General features: G+C 62.0%; 2 protein-coding genes across 2 annotated transcripts; both read right to left on the minus strand.

Moving 5' to 3' along the window:
• Positions 1–1,211: 1,211 nt before the first annotated feature.
• On the minus strand, positions 1,212–8,144 carry CHLRE_09g396772v5 (uncharacterized protein). Its single transcript, XM_001694739.2, has 11 exons — positions 7,727–8,144; positions 7,588–7,627; positions 7,361–7,502; positions 6,934–7,137; positions 6,646–6,762; positions 6,362–6,481; positions 6,053–6,118; positions 5,648–5,803; positions 5,021–5,353; positions 4,675–4,787; positions 1,212–4,446 (listed from the first exon to the last, which is right to left on the minus strand). Exons 1-11 carry the CDS (start codon positions 7,821–7,823, stop codon positions 2,727–2,729), a joined length of 3,108 nt encoding a protein of 1,035 aa, XP_001694791.2. The 5' UTR covers positions 7,824–8,144; the 3' UTR covers positions 1,212–2,726.
• A 4,625-nt stretch (positions 8,145–12,769) lies between these two features.
• Positions 12,770–14,775, minus strand: CHLRE_09g396809v5 (uncharacterized protein). Its single transcript, XM_001694740.2, has 2 exons — positions 14,436–14,775; positions 12,770–14,086 (listed from the first exon to the last, which is right to left on the minus strand). Exons 1-2 carry the CDS (start codon positions 14,609–14,611, stop codon positions 13,744–13,746), a joined length of 519 nt encoding a protein of 172 aa, XP_001694792.1. The 5' UTR covers positions 14,612–14,775; the 3' UTR covers positions 12,770–13,743.
• Between the last annotated feature and the right edge of the window lie 31 nt (positions 14,776–14,806).

A 14,806-nucleotide genomic window follows, 5' to 3' on the forward strand; every position in this document is an offset into this window, starting at 1 on the left:
TGATATTTGTGACATATAATTGGCATATGAACAGGCCCTGCCACTAGCTGTGCGCGCGCTGGCCCAGGCATGTCCATGTGCGTGCGCATGTCCCGGCTGGCACTGCAAGGGGCGTCAAAGGACTTGTAGTGTGAGGTAGTCATGCGCTATAGTCGTGTATGCGTCAGGGATACAGCGCAGTGGCGGCAAGCCAGGGTGGTCGGGTGGAACCCCACGCGCAGGTGGAACCATGGTGAATGACACGGGGTGAAATGGTGGTATTTCACCCCCAGCCCGGTTCAGGTGGACTCTACAGCAAACAAGCACTGGTAAAATGGTATCACTTATGTTGCGTACACAAGCAGTGGATAAATAATTTCACCCCGAAGGGCTGGGGTTGCGTTGGGCACCTATGGGTTTTGACAGGGGTGCAAGGGGATTCACCCTGATTCACCCCCTGCATTCCACCTGCGCGTGGGGTTCCACCCGACCACCCTGGCTTGCCGCCACTGCGCTGTATCCCTGACGCATACACGACTACAGCGCATGACTACCTCACACTACAAGTCCTTTGACGCCCCTTGCAGTGCCAGCCGGGACATGCGCACGCACATGGACATGCCTGGGCCAGCGCGCGCACAGCTAGTGGCAGGGCCTGTTCATATGCCAATTATATGTCACAAATATCAGATAGCATGCTGAAAGGCGGCGCGTAAGGTGGTGGATGGATGGGCTCCGCACCGGCAGCCCGATTGGCGTCGCCCGAGCTCGTCGCGCCTCGCTTACAAGCGATATAGCATGCTATTTATCGTCATTGGTCACAGGAACCATCAGTAGAGGCACAGGAAGCGTGTAGAGCGGGAACCAAAATTACTAGGCGCCCGGCAAATAGGCCACTCAATCGTGACCGTGACCAGAAAGCAACTCAATAGCCGAGCGTTAGGCTGCGTCGCTGAAGCAATATGCATGGATTATACAAGTATATATTACGCATACTTTCAGCGAATGAAACATTTACAGAGTTGACCCCCATGCCAGGTGCCCTGTGTTGCCCACGCCACGGTACTCGCTCGGGGCTTGAAGCGCCAGCGCGCGTTGGGCCAGTTGGTCAGTCGGTTACCAGCCTTGGAGCGCAACACCCAGCGCTTATCGCCGGGTTTGCGCGGGTACAGCTGTGTCTGCACGTCCGCCTCCATGTCATCGGTCTACTTGCGTGGTGCGCGCAGAAGGGGACAGGCAGCAGCCATTTCCTCTGGAACACCTCCAGCCAATCCGACCGGGTCTCAGGGCCGGAGATGATGTGCTTGCTGACCTAATCGATACACTCAATGCGGTCACGGTCAAGCGAGCTTGCAGTTACGCTAGATCACCATCTCCCCGTCCACCTCCTTACGCACATGCGCCTCAAGTTGCCAGTGCATGGATAGCACAGCAGCGGCAATGGCGGCAGGCGCTACTTCTGATGCACATGCCTGACACGCACATACCGGTAATACGGTACACGGTCGTGGTGCGGCCCGTCGCACCCGGGACAGAGTCTCGCCACACATCTTTTACCGCGACACTACTTGCATACACCTGGGCGACACGGCATGTCCTTCTCGCACCTGCGCCCTTGCTATCCCGCCTACCGAGCCACAGCCTGACCTGGCCGCCGGGGTTGGGATGTTGGCACCTCCCAAAGAAGAAACACGCGGACGTTGGTCCCACGCTGGAACCTCTTGCCGCCAATGAGGTGATCCGAGTGCCTGCCAGCAGCAAGCAGGGTCCTTCCGTCATCATCCAACCAGCTCTTGAAGATCACGCACCTCATGAGTGCCGCATGAATGCATGTGTGCTGGCGCTTCATAAGCCCACGCACCACGGGAGCTAATGAACCAAACTCCCGGCCTGGTCCTGCACCGTGCCACGCTCCTGCCCTTGGAAACTGTGCCGCAGCGTTGTTACACGAGTCTGCTGTGGCAGGTGGTGCTAGGGGCAACCGAGCCCAGCTCAGGATGCTCGATAGGTCTTTCTGGCTCCAGCAGTGGGACGCGGCACAAAGCTCCACATTCTACTTCAGACCCCCTAAAAAACCATGTCTGCGGTATCTCAGCCTAGCACTGCGGCTCTCTAAACATTGGCTGGGGGGGCCTGAACTATGCCAATCTGCGTGGCACGCACTGGCTAGTAGTACACTATGCCACTGCTGCAACAACAAAATCATCATCGCCCAACTACAACGGCCGCTATTCCCAGTCAGCTATACGTTAGGTGTCCTGCCACGTAACCCATGACTGTCAACTAGGGAACAATGTGGTGCTGTCAGCATGGCAGTGGCCAAGAGCACAACGCTAAGAAATTGCTAGAATCAGGCATGCGCTTGGCCCGTGGTCACCAACTCACGCACATGCAAATTTATAAAGACGTGTCAGCTACTACTAGTGCTACGTACACAACCCGCCAATGGTATAAACCCATGAGCCACGCACTCTCCAAGTCGAGGGCGTAAGCCTTTTTGCCATGGCACGCGCGCGGCGCCATGTTGGCGTGGGTGGTTATGGCCCTCTTCCCCAAACCCCAACATACAACTCCCTGCGCTAAAACTGCAATCATGTCAGATAAATGATTCCTGCACACAATGCCTTGCTTCCTGCTGCAGCTCCGCCTGACGCTGCAGCATCCCTCTTCCGCCCAAGCTGTAGCTCCGGCGCAGTTTACATTGCTCCATATTGCTCCAGTTGGACGTCGGTGCCCGCTGCTGCGCCTTATGACGGAGGAGGCCGAGGAGGGCGGGGAGGAGGCCGCGGCGGACGCGGGGGAGGGCTGGGCTTAGGGGGCTTGGGGGGCATGCGCCTAGGGGGCGGGCGCGGCGGGCGCGGGGGTGGGCGCGGCATGGGAGGGGGACGAGGAGGGCGCGGGGAAGGGCTCAGCATGATGGCACCCAGGGGCGGCTCGGACGCGTCAGGAGGGGATGGGCTGGGAGGGGGAGGGCTTGGGGGCGGCGGCGACGGAGGGGGAGGGCTTGGGGGCGGCGGTGACGGAGGGGGAGGACTTGGGGGCGGCGGCGACGGAGGGGGAGGACTTGGGGGCGGCGGCGACGGAGGGGGAGGGCTTGGGGGCGGCGGTGACGGAGGGGGAGGGCTTGGGGGCGGCGGTGACGGAGGGGGAGGACTTGGGGGCGGCGGCGACGGCGGGGGAGGACTTGGAGGCGGCGGGGGCGGGCTAGGAGGCGGCGGGGGCGGGCTAGGAGGCGGCGGGGGGCTGTTGATTACTGAAGGAGGAGGAGGAGGAGGCGGGCTAGGGGGAGGCGGGCTTGGAGGAGGCGGGCTGGGGGGCGGCGGGCTGGGCGGCGGAGGCCGAGGCGGCGGGGGCGGCGGCGGGCTGGGAGGCGGCGGGCTGGGGGGAGGAGGCCGAGGAGGAGGGGGTGGCGGCGGGCTAGGAGGAGGGGGCGGCGGCGGGCTGGGGGGAGGAGGCCGAGGAGGAGGGGGTGGCGGCGGGCTAGGAGGAGGGGGCGGCGGCGGGCTGGGAGGCGGCGGGCTGGGAGGAGGAGGCCGAGGGGGAGGGGGCGGCGGCGGGCTGGGAGGAGGCCGAGGAGGAGGGGGCGGCGGGGGGCTTGGAGGCGGCGGAGGCGGGCTAGGAGGCAGCGGGGGGCTGTTGACTACTGAAGGAGGAGGAGGAGGCGGGCTTGGGGGAGGTGGGCTTGGAGGAGGCGGGCTGGGGGGCGGGGGGCTGGGCGGCGGAGGCCGAGGCGGCGGGGGCGGCGGCGGGCTGGGAGGCGGCGGACTGGGAGGGGGAGGCCGAGGGGGAGGAGGCGGCGGCGTGCTGGGAGGAGGGGGCGGCGGCGGGTTGGGAGGTGGCGGGCTGGGAGGGGGCGGGCTAGGAGGAGGGGGCGGCGGCGGGCTAGGAGGAGGGGGCGGCGGCGGGCTGGGAGGAGGAGGTCGAGGGGGAGGGGGCGGCGGCGGGCTAGGAGGAGGGGGCGGCGGCGGGCTGGGAGGCGGCGGGCTGGGAGGAGGAGGTCGAGGGGGAGGGGGCGGCGGCGGGCTAGGAGGAGGGGGCGGCGGTGGGCTGGGAGGCGGCGGACTGGGAGGGGGCGGCGGACTGGGAGGGGGCGGCCGAGGGGGAGGGGGCGGCGGCGGGCTGGGAGGCGGCGGGCTAGGAGGAGGCGGCGGCGGGCTGGGAGGCGGCGGACTGGGAGGAGGCGGCGGTGGGCTGGGAGGCGGCGGGCTGGGCGGCGGCGGGCTGGGAGGAGGAGGCGGACTGTTCACCACCGCCGGAGGCGGGGGGCTGGGCGGCGGCGGGCTTGGGGGCGGCGGACTGGGAGGCGGTGGTGAGGAAGTGGACGGGCTGGGCACGGGCACGGGCGCGATGGTGCCAGAGCAGTCCGCCCGGGAGTACATGCGACACAGCTGGATGAGCGCGCTGTTGCCGTTCTGGATCCAGAGCACGGTGACCTTCCAGCCGCCGCCGTACTGGTTGATACCGCCACTGCGTGACAGATGGTGATGTATGATCAACGAAGAACAGGAACACTGGGGAGCTGGTGCCGGCGCCCTTGTACAGCGACACCAGGCAACCCGAATCCGTGGCACTTGCACCCACCCACCCAGCCCCAGCGCATTCACAAGTTGTTGGGCTCGGGCAGTGCACCTGCCGTCCCCTCCACCCGCCCCGTGTCCCAAACATGCCACCAGCCTCAGCAGCCCCAGCACTCACACAGGGTCCACGAAGGGGCTGGCGAAGGACTGGCCGCTGCTTAGCACTCCCACAACCAGTGTGCGGTTGTAGTCGCGCTCGCTGGCGCTGCCGTTGAAGAAGTGAACTAGGACCTGCATGATTCAGTGAATGGCGGCGGTTCACGGGGGCCGCACAGCAGAGCAGCGGGAACGTGCCGCACACGGGCCGCTGGGCCGGCAAGGAGTGCCCATATCGGAGGAGTGCCCATATCGGGCATGCTGCCACAGGCATTCACACAAATGACGGGCGCACGTTTCTCCATTCCCAACCCCACGCTCTTTTGCATTAGGGTTCGGTGTAATTTGGGCTGATATCTGCAACCCACCCTGTTGTTCATGTCGCTGGACAGGATGTTGTCAAAGGTCGGGCTGCGCGCGCGGAAGCTGATGAAAGTGTTGGGGAAGGGCACGCCGCCCAGCGAGTTGAAGTTGAGGAACAGGTGGTTGGTGTCTGTGCTGGCGGCGGCGGGCAGCTCCCAGCGGCCACCCTCGGTGGGGGTGCCGTCCAGCATGCGGCCAACGACGTTGAATTCGGCGAAGGGCGGTGTCAGCGTGATGATGGGGGAGTTCCAGCCCACGCGCAGCTGGTTGCCGGCGTTCATACACAGGTAGCCTGGGGAGCTGCCGGCGGTGCCCATGATGTCGGTCTTGTCGCCGTACTGAAATTGAGAATGATCAAGGCGGGCGGGTGCTGTCCTAAGCTCGAGGCTTTGTCAACAGGTGGCATATGCGGGGCGAAGCACTGCTCCTGCGCTCTGAAACACGAGCATGTTACACTGCAATCACCCGTATATCGGTATGCACGAGCAACAGCTCCACCCCGATGCAGACTGCAAACTCGCGCCGTTGCGTACGCACGCTGGCTACCTCTGCCAACCCTGCCTCCCGCCAGCTTGTCCCGGCCCTGCTCCTTCCCCAGGAGCACACGCACCCACAAGATCCCACACACGCACCTCGTCCAGGCCGCGGCCGGCATGGCTGAGGCCCTGCGTGTGGCCCAGCTCGTGCATGTGCACCAGCAGGTCGTTGGCGTAGCCGCCCTTGATGTACACCGAGCAGGACTTCCCACTGCAGCCCACAGAGCCTAGGCCGGCCCAGCCGCACTTGACCTGAGGGGGGCGGGAGATACAAGGAGCAGAGCAAGGGGCGCGGCTGAGTGAGGTGGCGTCCAGGAGGTGGAGGAGGGCTGGGCCCATGGGTGCGTGATGGGGTGTAGGTCACTGCCCAAGCCCGATGCCGGTTCCTATAGGCAGGGCGTGCATGCTGCGAGTCCCTTTCGCCACGCAAAAGCCCTTTGGAACCTCATACATGGCCCAGCCCGGGCGCCTGACCCATACAGTTGCCCGTGTCTGACTTACAGCGGAAGGCAGCACCACGATGAGGCGGCGGCGCTGGATGCTGTCCATCTCAGCACCGTAGCCCAGCTGTGTGTATTGGATGCCCAGGCGAATGCATTGGATATTAATAGGCGTCGCACAGGGCAGGGTGTCTGTTACAGTGCCTAGGGCCGTTTAGACGCCAAGCCCCGGAGGCCCTGCCCATCACAAGGGCTGGGCCTGCTCGGCCACTCTCTTGTACGCACCGCAACAGAATGACGCTCTTGCCAACGCTTGGCATGGCACGCAAGAACACACACACGTCGACCACACCCATGTCGCCACACCTACCGAGCGAGCCAGGTTCTCCCCGGCCATGCGCCACGCGAACTGCTCCGCTGCGCCGCAGTTCTTGCTGCCGTCGTAGTTGTACTTCAAGACGCCGCTCTGCACCGTGCCGGCACAGGGCACCTGCAGCCAGCAAAGAAAGGCGAAGTGTCAGTGGCTGTCGCGGTGAGAGAGTAGGCGGTCAGCAGCAGCACTGCAGGGCGGGCAACTGGCAAGGCAGTAATGCATCAACGCCGCAGCAGCTGACAGCCCCAAACCCTGGGCCAATTGACTCCTCGGTAGCTCACATTGATGTTGTCAAAGATGCGTGTGTTCTCCTCGCGGAAGAAGACCTTGTTGTAAGAGCAAGTGGAGTGGTAGTTCTCAATGTTCTGGTTGCCGGAGAAGTACAGCTGTTGGATCCTCTGCAGTTCAGTGGAGAGTCGGCCGGGTTAACTTGCAACAGGCCGCAGGGGGGGAGGCAGGGAATGGTTTGCTTGTGCAGGCACTTTTGATCCTGCACCTGTCAACCATGGTCACATCGACCTTCCCCGCAGTGCCGCATACCGAGCATCCCCAAAACTTCATTGACTTACGTCAGCGGTGGTGGACTGCGGCCAGCCGCAGGTGTTGATGACGTAGATGTAACTGGACACCTCGATGGGCTCGCCAGTGAAAACCTCCTTTGGTGAGCCCGGTTCGAGAATTTCAAAGTCCAGAAGGGCCGGCTGGTCGCTCCGCAGCATCCTGCGGTTCGTGCTGTTGGAGTAGATGACATTAACCTTGTCACCGGTACGAATCTGTGGGGGACAAGGAAGGGTAGCCTTAGTGGGCAACTGGAAGCCCGGTACGCGGGGCTGGATTGTACGAGCATGCAACAGCCAAAGGGGGGAGGATGAGATGACTGCAGAACGCAGCGGGGGAGGGTGAGATGAACGCAGCAGACCGTGCGGCTCAGCTAGCCCCTCCCCCAGGCGCCCCAGCCCATAGCGGGCGATAAGGTGATGTTTGCCTGATACTTACGTTGAAGGTACCGTCCGTTCCGTCACCGATGATGTTGTCCCCAGACAAGACCTCAGTCCAAGCCGGCTCTTGCTGCGCCTCAACTTGTGGCGTAATATAAACGTAGTCAGTTTTGAGATGGATGCCGGTGCACGCGGCGTCTCTGCGAGTTCAGTGAGTTCGCCCGCGTCAGCCGGGCTACTGCTGCAACCAGCTCGTTTGCGAGCACATTGCCGGCCCGCACTTACTGCTTGTCTATGTACAGCCCAGAGAAGATGTCAAGGAGACCTGCGTTGCGCCCACGCGTTTGTCAGTTCCAAGCCAGCGACAGAAGGCGAAAGTTCGGCCATTTCAAACAACAGACGAGTCGGCACCGCCCCAACTCACCTGTTGTCACTGCAGGTTGCGCCCTGACTGCTGTAAGAACCCATAGGCCCGCGAGCAGACCAGCAGCCACGATGCGAGGAGCAATTGTCTGCCGCATTTTGGCGATGCTGCGCTAGCTTGCCCAGCGCTATGTGCTTTATAAGCGAGCCATCAATTGCTCATTGAATAAAACGTTGTGGCCAAAGGACCGCTGCGTTGTCGAGGTGCAAAAGCAAAGCAAGGCTCTGCTCCCTGGGCCCTGTAGGTTACCTTTAAAGTTCAATTATGAGCTAACTATTGTAGCTGCGATGGCATGGGGAAGCCCTTTCGTATAGCTGCAAGCGCTGGGGCGGACGCAATTGAATCGCGGACGCGCTTGGATCCGGGCTTTAGCGTCGTAACCGCAGTGCACGGCTGAAACGAGGTGTGGTCGCACGGAATTAATAGATGCAGCTACGCTCAGTAAATGCAGTAAGACCCAAGCTGCAGCGCCGTGGACACCGAATCGGAAGCTACACTTCGCCACAGCGGGCACGCTGGTCGCACTACTGTGACGTCATTGGTGCTCAACCGAGGGTTGTGTGCGTGTGCAAATCATTTGCTTGGGTTTCGTGTGCATGCGCCAAGCGGGTCAGGCCAACCGCTGGACGCACGCTCGTCGCCCCAAGTGCGGCCACGCGGGACATGTCCCTTGGAACCAAACCCGCCACGTTGCCGACACTGCGGCTCCATGCCCAGTGTCCCTGCATTCATAGAAGTGGTACCAGGTATGTCTGTCTTCTGTGAAATGTAGGGACTCGCCACCTTCCAAACACAAGCTTCGAGGCCTGAATGGGTCGCTGCCCTCGCCAACGCATGCAGCGTCCCCACAAGAGTCCACAAGCCGAACGAAGCGATGTGTTGAGGCTCGGGAGAGTGACCACCACCGCCTGTAGCATGATTCCAGCAAAAGCCCTTGACCTGTGAGCCAGGAAGAGAACATTGTGCATTGTCTAGGAGCGCCCCTGACGTTTACCTACCGACGGCAACAGCAGCGGCCACGGCGTTGGGTGTCGTGTGATGTCGTGTCTGTGGTTTGCCGCTGCTGCATACCCCCCCCCGGGGGTGGCTCTGCTGTGTGTGCTGTGCTGAGCGGTAGGTTGTTGCCGGTGCCTGTCGGGTGACTCAGTGCGTGTGACTCAGCGTGTCAAACCCGGTCCTGCATGGGAGCCGCCACAGGCCCAGCGGGGTTATGCCGGGCCAGCGAGTCCCTGACTCGCTGGTTGTGTTGCCAACAGCGTAAGCTAGCAGACTGTGTATCAGACTGTGTCAACCAACCCATCGCGAGCATTAGCCTTGTCCGTTCCTTCGCCTCCCTCACGCCTCCTATCGCCTCCTATCTCTCCGCCCGGGAGCGGTGTTGTGCAAGTTCGGCTGTGGCGTATGTCATGGGCCCGGTGGTGGCGGCGGCACGGGCGGCCCTGGGCCCAGCGGCAGTGGCGGCGCGCATGTTCGGAGCAGAGGGGGCGGGCAAGGCCACGTGGAGGAGGACAGCGCGGCGCCGCCTTCGAAGCGGCGCCGGCGCGGCGCAGGTTGAGACCTGCCGGTGTTGTCTGGTTAGCGACCTGTGGTGACGAGCATGCATGGCGTAGCGGGCAGTCGGCTGCAGCGGCAGGGGTGTTGAGAGGTTTTCCTTGCTGTCTGGTTGGCCTGCTGCCTGCTGCACTAGTGCTTGATAGCTGGGCGCGACTGGGCACATATGGCGGGCGGTGCCTGCACAAACCGACCCCGGCTATGTCCGGGAGATGAGGCTAGTATCGGAACCTTCGGCCTCAGACGGAGGACGTGGCGTGGGCTCAGCACACTTTTCCCTTGCGAGGGAGAGCCACCTTTTTGTCAGTTTTGTCCTAATGAAGATACCCCCCATACTGGACTACACCAGGCAAAAGACCCGGGCAAAAGACCACCGCGCAGGCCCAAGGAGGAGGTCATTATTGGCTGGGGCAACGCCACCAGTGGTCATGGCGGTTGCATCAGCAGGTTGGGGCGGGGTCCGCCAAACCGGGCACTGCTGGTGGACAAGTACGCGCACCTGGTGGTGGACAAGTACGCGCACCTGGTGGTTTACGTGGACGAGTTTTCCACAAACGACAGGCAAGTTGAGAGCAGACGGATTGGAATGAGTAGACAGGTGGTCGGGTGGACAGGATAGGGCTCATGTACAGGTAGCCGGGTAGCCAGCAAGGTACTACTGCCCCCTCCCTCGCCAGGTAGGTGTGTGCGAAGTGCGGACGGCGCTTGCTCGGCGACGGGCAGCGCTGCCTGCAGGCGGTCGTACCATGTGGGGGCTCACGTGCTCACCAAGTCCAAGTGTGCAACCACTGCGGGACGGTGTGGGTGAGTCCACTTTGCGGCCGGGCGGCTGGCTGGGTGATGGCTCAGTGGGGCTCAATGGGTGATGGCTGGCTGGGTGACGGCTCAGTGGGGCTCAGTGGGGCTCAGTCGTGGGCTCAGTGGGGCTCAGTGGGGATGACACGCGCGTGGACACAGCTCAGTGGGTGAGGGCTTAGTGGGGCTCAGTAGGGCTCAGCCGTGGGCTCAGTGGGGCTCACCTCCCAAGCTGAGTGGAGCAACCCCAGGCTGAGCCTGAGGTCAAGAACACTGGGTGGCGCCGGTAGCTGAGCGAGGTCTGACGGGGCCGCGGTTCCAACCGGCTGATCAGGTGCCGGGCGGGACTGGGGCAGCAGCAACGGATCTGTTTGGGTGATGGCTGGGTGACGGCTGGGTAACGCCTCAGTCGTGGGCTCAGTGGGACTCACTCACTCTACCCTCCCGACGGTGCAGGGACGTGACGTCAACTCCGCAACCAACTCGCCTGGCCGGCACCAGCCTTTCATACCAGTCTCGGCTCACCATTCACAGCAGCCAGTCAGCCTTCGTGTCAGCCCGGCCGCAGCTAGGCAGCCACCCGTTGTTTTCTGCGCCGGCCTCAACGTTTTGACAACCGCCATGCCGCACCCTCCTTTCTGCCGTTCTCTTTCCTCCTGTTCTCGCATGTACTCCTGGCTCACCGCGGATGATGCCTGGCTGCGTTCCAGGTGGGTCTCTTGGGGTTCGCGTTGTCACAACGCATCGCATCCTTCGCTTGGTAGTCTGCGGCCAGTCCACGCCAGCCCAGCCTCTGACAGCCGTATACACCAGCTGAGAGTCACAAGCTTTAGGACGCCGGAGTGGCGCAGCTTGGCGCGCGGTTATCTCGTCAAAGGTAACGTAGCAGTTGCGGTCGCTGCTCATGCTCACGCTTTTCGTTTTGCTTGTGCTAGCTTACTGGCTTCGGCTCTACAACTCATGTTCGCTTGTGCTGCGTTTTTTCAAGCACGTCGATGACCACGCGCGGCTGGTGGAGATGCTGCTGGGGCACAAGCGGCCTGCATCGCTGCAGACTGGCGGCGGCGGCGGCAGTGGTGGCGGCGGCAGCGGCGGCAGTGGCAGCGGCGGCAGCGGCGGCAGCGGCGGCGGTGGCGGCGGCGGCAGCAGCAGCGGGGGCGCGTGCGCGCATCTTGGTAGCGGAGGGGGCGGGAAAGGCCACGTGGAGGAGGAGAGCACAGCGCCGCCCAAGAAGCGGCGCAAGCGCGCAGGCTGAGGAGCCGGCTGGTGTCTATAGGTAGCGGTCCGCGGTGGGGCTGGCAGGGGCATGCGTAGCGGCATGACAAGTAGTGCGGCTGTTGACAACTGTGCTGCGTCTGGCTGCGGTTTGCCTCTGCTGTGGCATCGCAATCGCTAGGCACCTGGTTTGGCTAGGTGCCTGTGGAAACCGACCCCGGCTATGTCCGGGCGATGAGGTTTTTCGGCCTCAGACTGTGGAGGGGCTTAGCCCCTTTTCCCGTGACCGGGGAACATTTTTTAGTTTTGTCAGGCCACCCCAGGTGAGGACGTTCTGGGCCGCCAAAGTTGGGGGTTCGGTCGTCGTCCCTGGGGGTCCGCCGGGTTTCGGGAGCCCATCCTGGCCTGTCCTGGCGGATTCCGGGAAGCGCCCCACAAGCAGAACTAGGGGCCAAATATAGCACCGCGAGGCTCATATGTGCACGTTAAGACGTAATAAGCAGCAGAAAGCGTAAGAGGCCAATGTGCGCGTCCTGGATTGGACAGTTGGCACCTGTCCGCAACTCCGCACATTCAACACATGCGCACTGACATGGCGAGGCTCTCAAGCTCTGGTGCGCACGAATTGTCACGGCTGCCGATGCGCGCTGTTCATAAACCACATTACATGGCAGAGAGTTGAACAGGGGATGGGCTGGGTAGGGGGGATGTCCATAAACAGAATTCCGCGTGTGACCGAAGTCTCAGGACAAGACCGCCGATAGATGGCACAGAGCGATAGCGCTCATCAAGAGGAGTCGGTTGGCACCACTTTGGTATGAAAGGGAGGGGTTTTCAATCCCTTAACAAGAGGATTTGTCCGTGTGGGGGTCAGTCGTCCCCTCAAGGGGGGCAGGGGGGGATTCGGGGCAGGGGGTCTGGCATTTTGTTCCCCCCCTCCTTTTGCTAAGACAAGTAGATTCGGCACATCAGTAAGGTCCCCCTGACGTCCCATGTTGATGGTGTGTGCCATGCCTCTGCTACAAACGTGCGGCACGCGCCAATGGAGGTGCTGTTTGGTAGAGCGCGGCCTGCGGACCTGCACCGTGATAATGCCGATCGATACCGTAGTGGTGGCGGCGACGCAGGACCTGGCGGCGGCAGGGGCAGCAGCGGCCTTGGGCCAGCAGTGGCGGTGTGCGTAACGCAGGGGGCAGGCAAGGCCACGTGGAGGAGAGCGCGGCGCGTTCCAGGATGCGGCGCCAGCGTGCAAATTGAGACTTGCCGTTGTCTGGTTTGCGGTCTTCACTGGAGACCACAGCGTAGCATGTAATAAATAGTTGTCCTGTGCCTGCTGTGCTTATGCCTGACAGCGGGACGCGACTGGACACATGGCAGGCGCAAGGCGGTGCCTCTACAACGAACCCGAACCCGGCTATACAAGAAAGGTGACGGGGGCAGGTTGAGAGGTGAGCCCAATTTTCCTTGCCGACGGGAAGTACCGCACCGTAAGCGTTACAGAACGTTTTATATGTGCACCGTGTGCCGGTTACTGCGTGCCTGGTGGCTGTCAGTATGACAGCACCAATCCACCATAACCAAATTTACGGATTTGCTTCTTACATGGCTCAACCTGGTCTACTCGATTGAACCCGCCCCTCTGACTGGGACTCACACACTTGCCGGCGCACGTAGCCTCGCGCACACCCCGGTTTGAACGACAACAACAACGCACACCAACCTCTCATCAGCACACACACGCTCACCACTTCCACTTCACCATGCGACCATCTCTTTTTATGCTTTTGAATGTTAAAAATCTTCCCGGAATCACCAGGTGCCACAATACCCAGCACATCGTGCATGCACATGGGCCCAAACCAACGAGGGCCAGCCCATGCCACAAGCCCTGGTCAGGTGGAGATTGCTGGCTGTGCCAACTTCGCTGTCCTTGCGTCAAGGCAACCACCTCGAGCAAAACAGCACCTGCTGAGCCTGCAAAGCGGTCGTGACACCACGTTGTCAACCAACGACGCAACCGGACCATGCGTCCCCTCGCGCCCACAGTGCCATCAAAACGAATGAGTTAGAATCCGAATCACGGATATCCTTCCAATACATGCGCTGCCTGGGGCAGCTGCCCAGCACCGTGCTTCCGCCCGCTCTATCTTCTGTATACGCCAGCGCAACTAAGGCTACACGTTCACAGTGACATACAAGGCAAGAGGTTCCGGGAATGAACAAAATCTTGGCCGTCAGCGGCCACCAACGAGAAGTTTACGATAGCATCCGTGCTGTGCGCTGCTAGGACGCTGTGCTTTGCTGCATGCCGTGCCAACAGAATACACCTCTGCCACTTCACGGCTGGGTAACGCTGGATTGCAAAACATGCGCATGCACTACCTCAAACCACCGTCATATTATACAACAAGCTCACAAGGTAATACAGCTGCACACAAGGCAGCGTGCACACGGGGTTAAAGCATGACGTATTCATCAACTTCCGGCACGTCCGGCACAACCTCCCACTCAGCTGCAATCCGCTCATCCAGCTTGGTCTGAACGTGTGCGTCCACCGCACGCGTCAGTAGCGCGTTGAGAAGGATGGGTCCTCCGTTCTCAGAGGCGGACTGCGCCGCGGAGTCGCTTGCGCCTAGGCTTTGCGCACCGGTCGCCTGGGGCTCAGCGCGCCCCTCACCCGCGTCCGCCAGGGGCCCCCGGATGCGGCAGCCAGCCTGCGCTGCCAGCGCCACAGCCTCGCGTAGCCCAGAGTTGCGTGTCTGGCGTAGCTCCGCATTGGTCACCTCACGCCAGTATATCCTGAGCAACACACACGGGGGGTTGGTTCAGGCCAAGGCCATCTCAGGCCAGGGTCATTTCATGCCCGTTTGGCGCTCAGACCGACCGGGAATTCGGCGCATTCTATGCTCCTAGTGTAGGTTTGAATCCTTGGCAAGCGCGAGCTGCTTGGGGGGTACTTGCTATGCGATTCAAGACATGTCACTTTGATGCGTCGACAGCTTCGCACGTATACGTCAGTAGCTCAGTTGCCTTCTAGTCCGCACGGCAGCATCGAAAGCAATACGTTCAAGCTTATGCTCGAGCGTGGACCAACGCCAGTTCGCTAGCGAGGCTGAGTCGAACCCTAGTTGCTGACCCTCAAACTTACCGCGATGCAAACGTCTGCGCAGGAGACCTCGTCGACCGCGACTTCCGCGCCCGTCTCCGCGCGGCTTCCTGAGCGGGCCTTCCTGAGCGCCCGCGTGCCGCGAGGGGTAGCGATGCGCAATCCTCGGAGCCACACAGCCGCGGGTCCGGGCGCGTCTCAATAACCATGCGCACCATCTTTGAAGAGCTGAATGTGGCTCGAGTATGGAAAATTCACCGGCCTGGTGGAAGTCCACTGGTCGCTTCCAAGGCTGTTACCGAGCTCCGAGTCAACTGCTGATTATTGCAGCCTCTGGGTAATGCGGTATAGTGAGCGAGTATGGTGTCGAGCTTTGAATCACTGAAATGGGCATTCAGGGGCTGGAGGTAGGA

This window comes from Chlamydomonas reinhardtii, chromosome 9 (assembly GCF_000002595.2).
Source record: "Chlamydomonas reinhardtii strain CC-503 cw92 mt+ chromosome 9, whole genome shotgun sequence".
In the NCBI taxonomy this organism is placed as follows: Eukaryota; Viridiplantae; Chlorophyta; class Chlorophyceae; order Chlamydomonadales; family Chlamydomonadaceae; genus Chlamydomonas; species Chlamydomonas reinhardtii.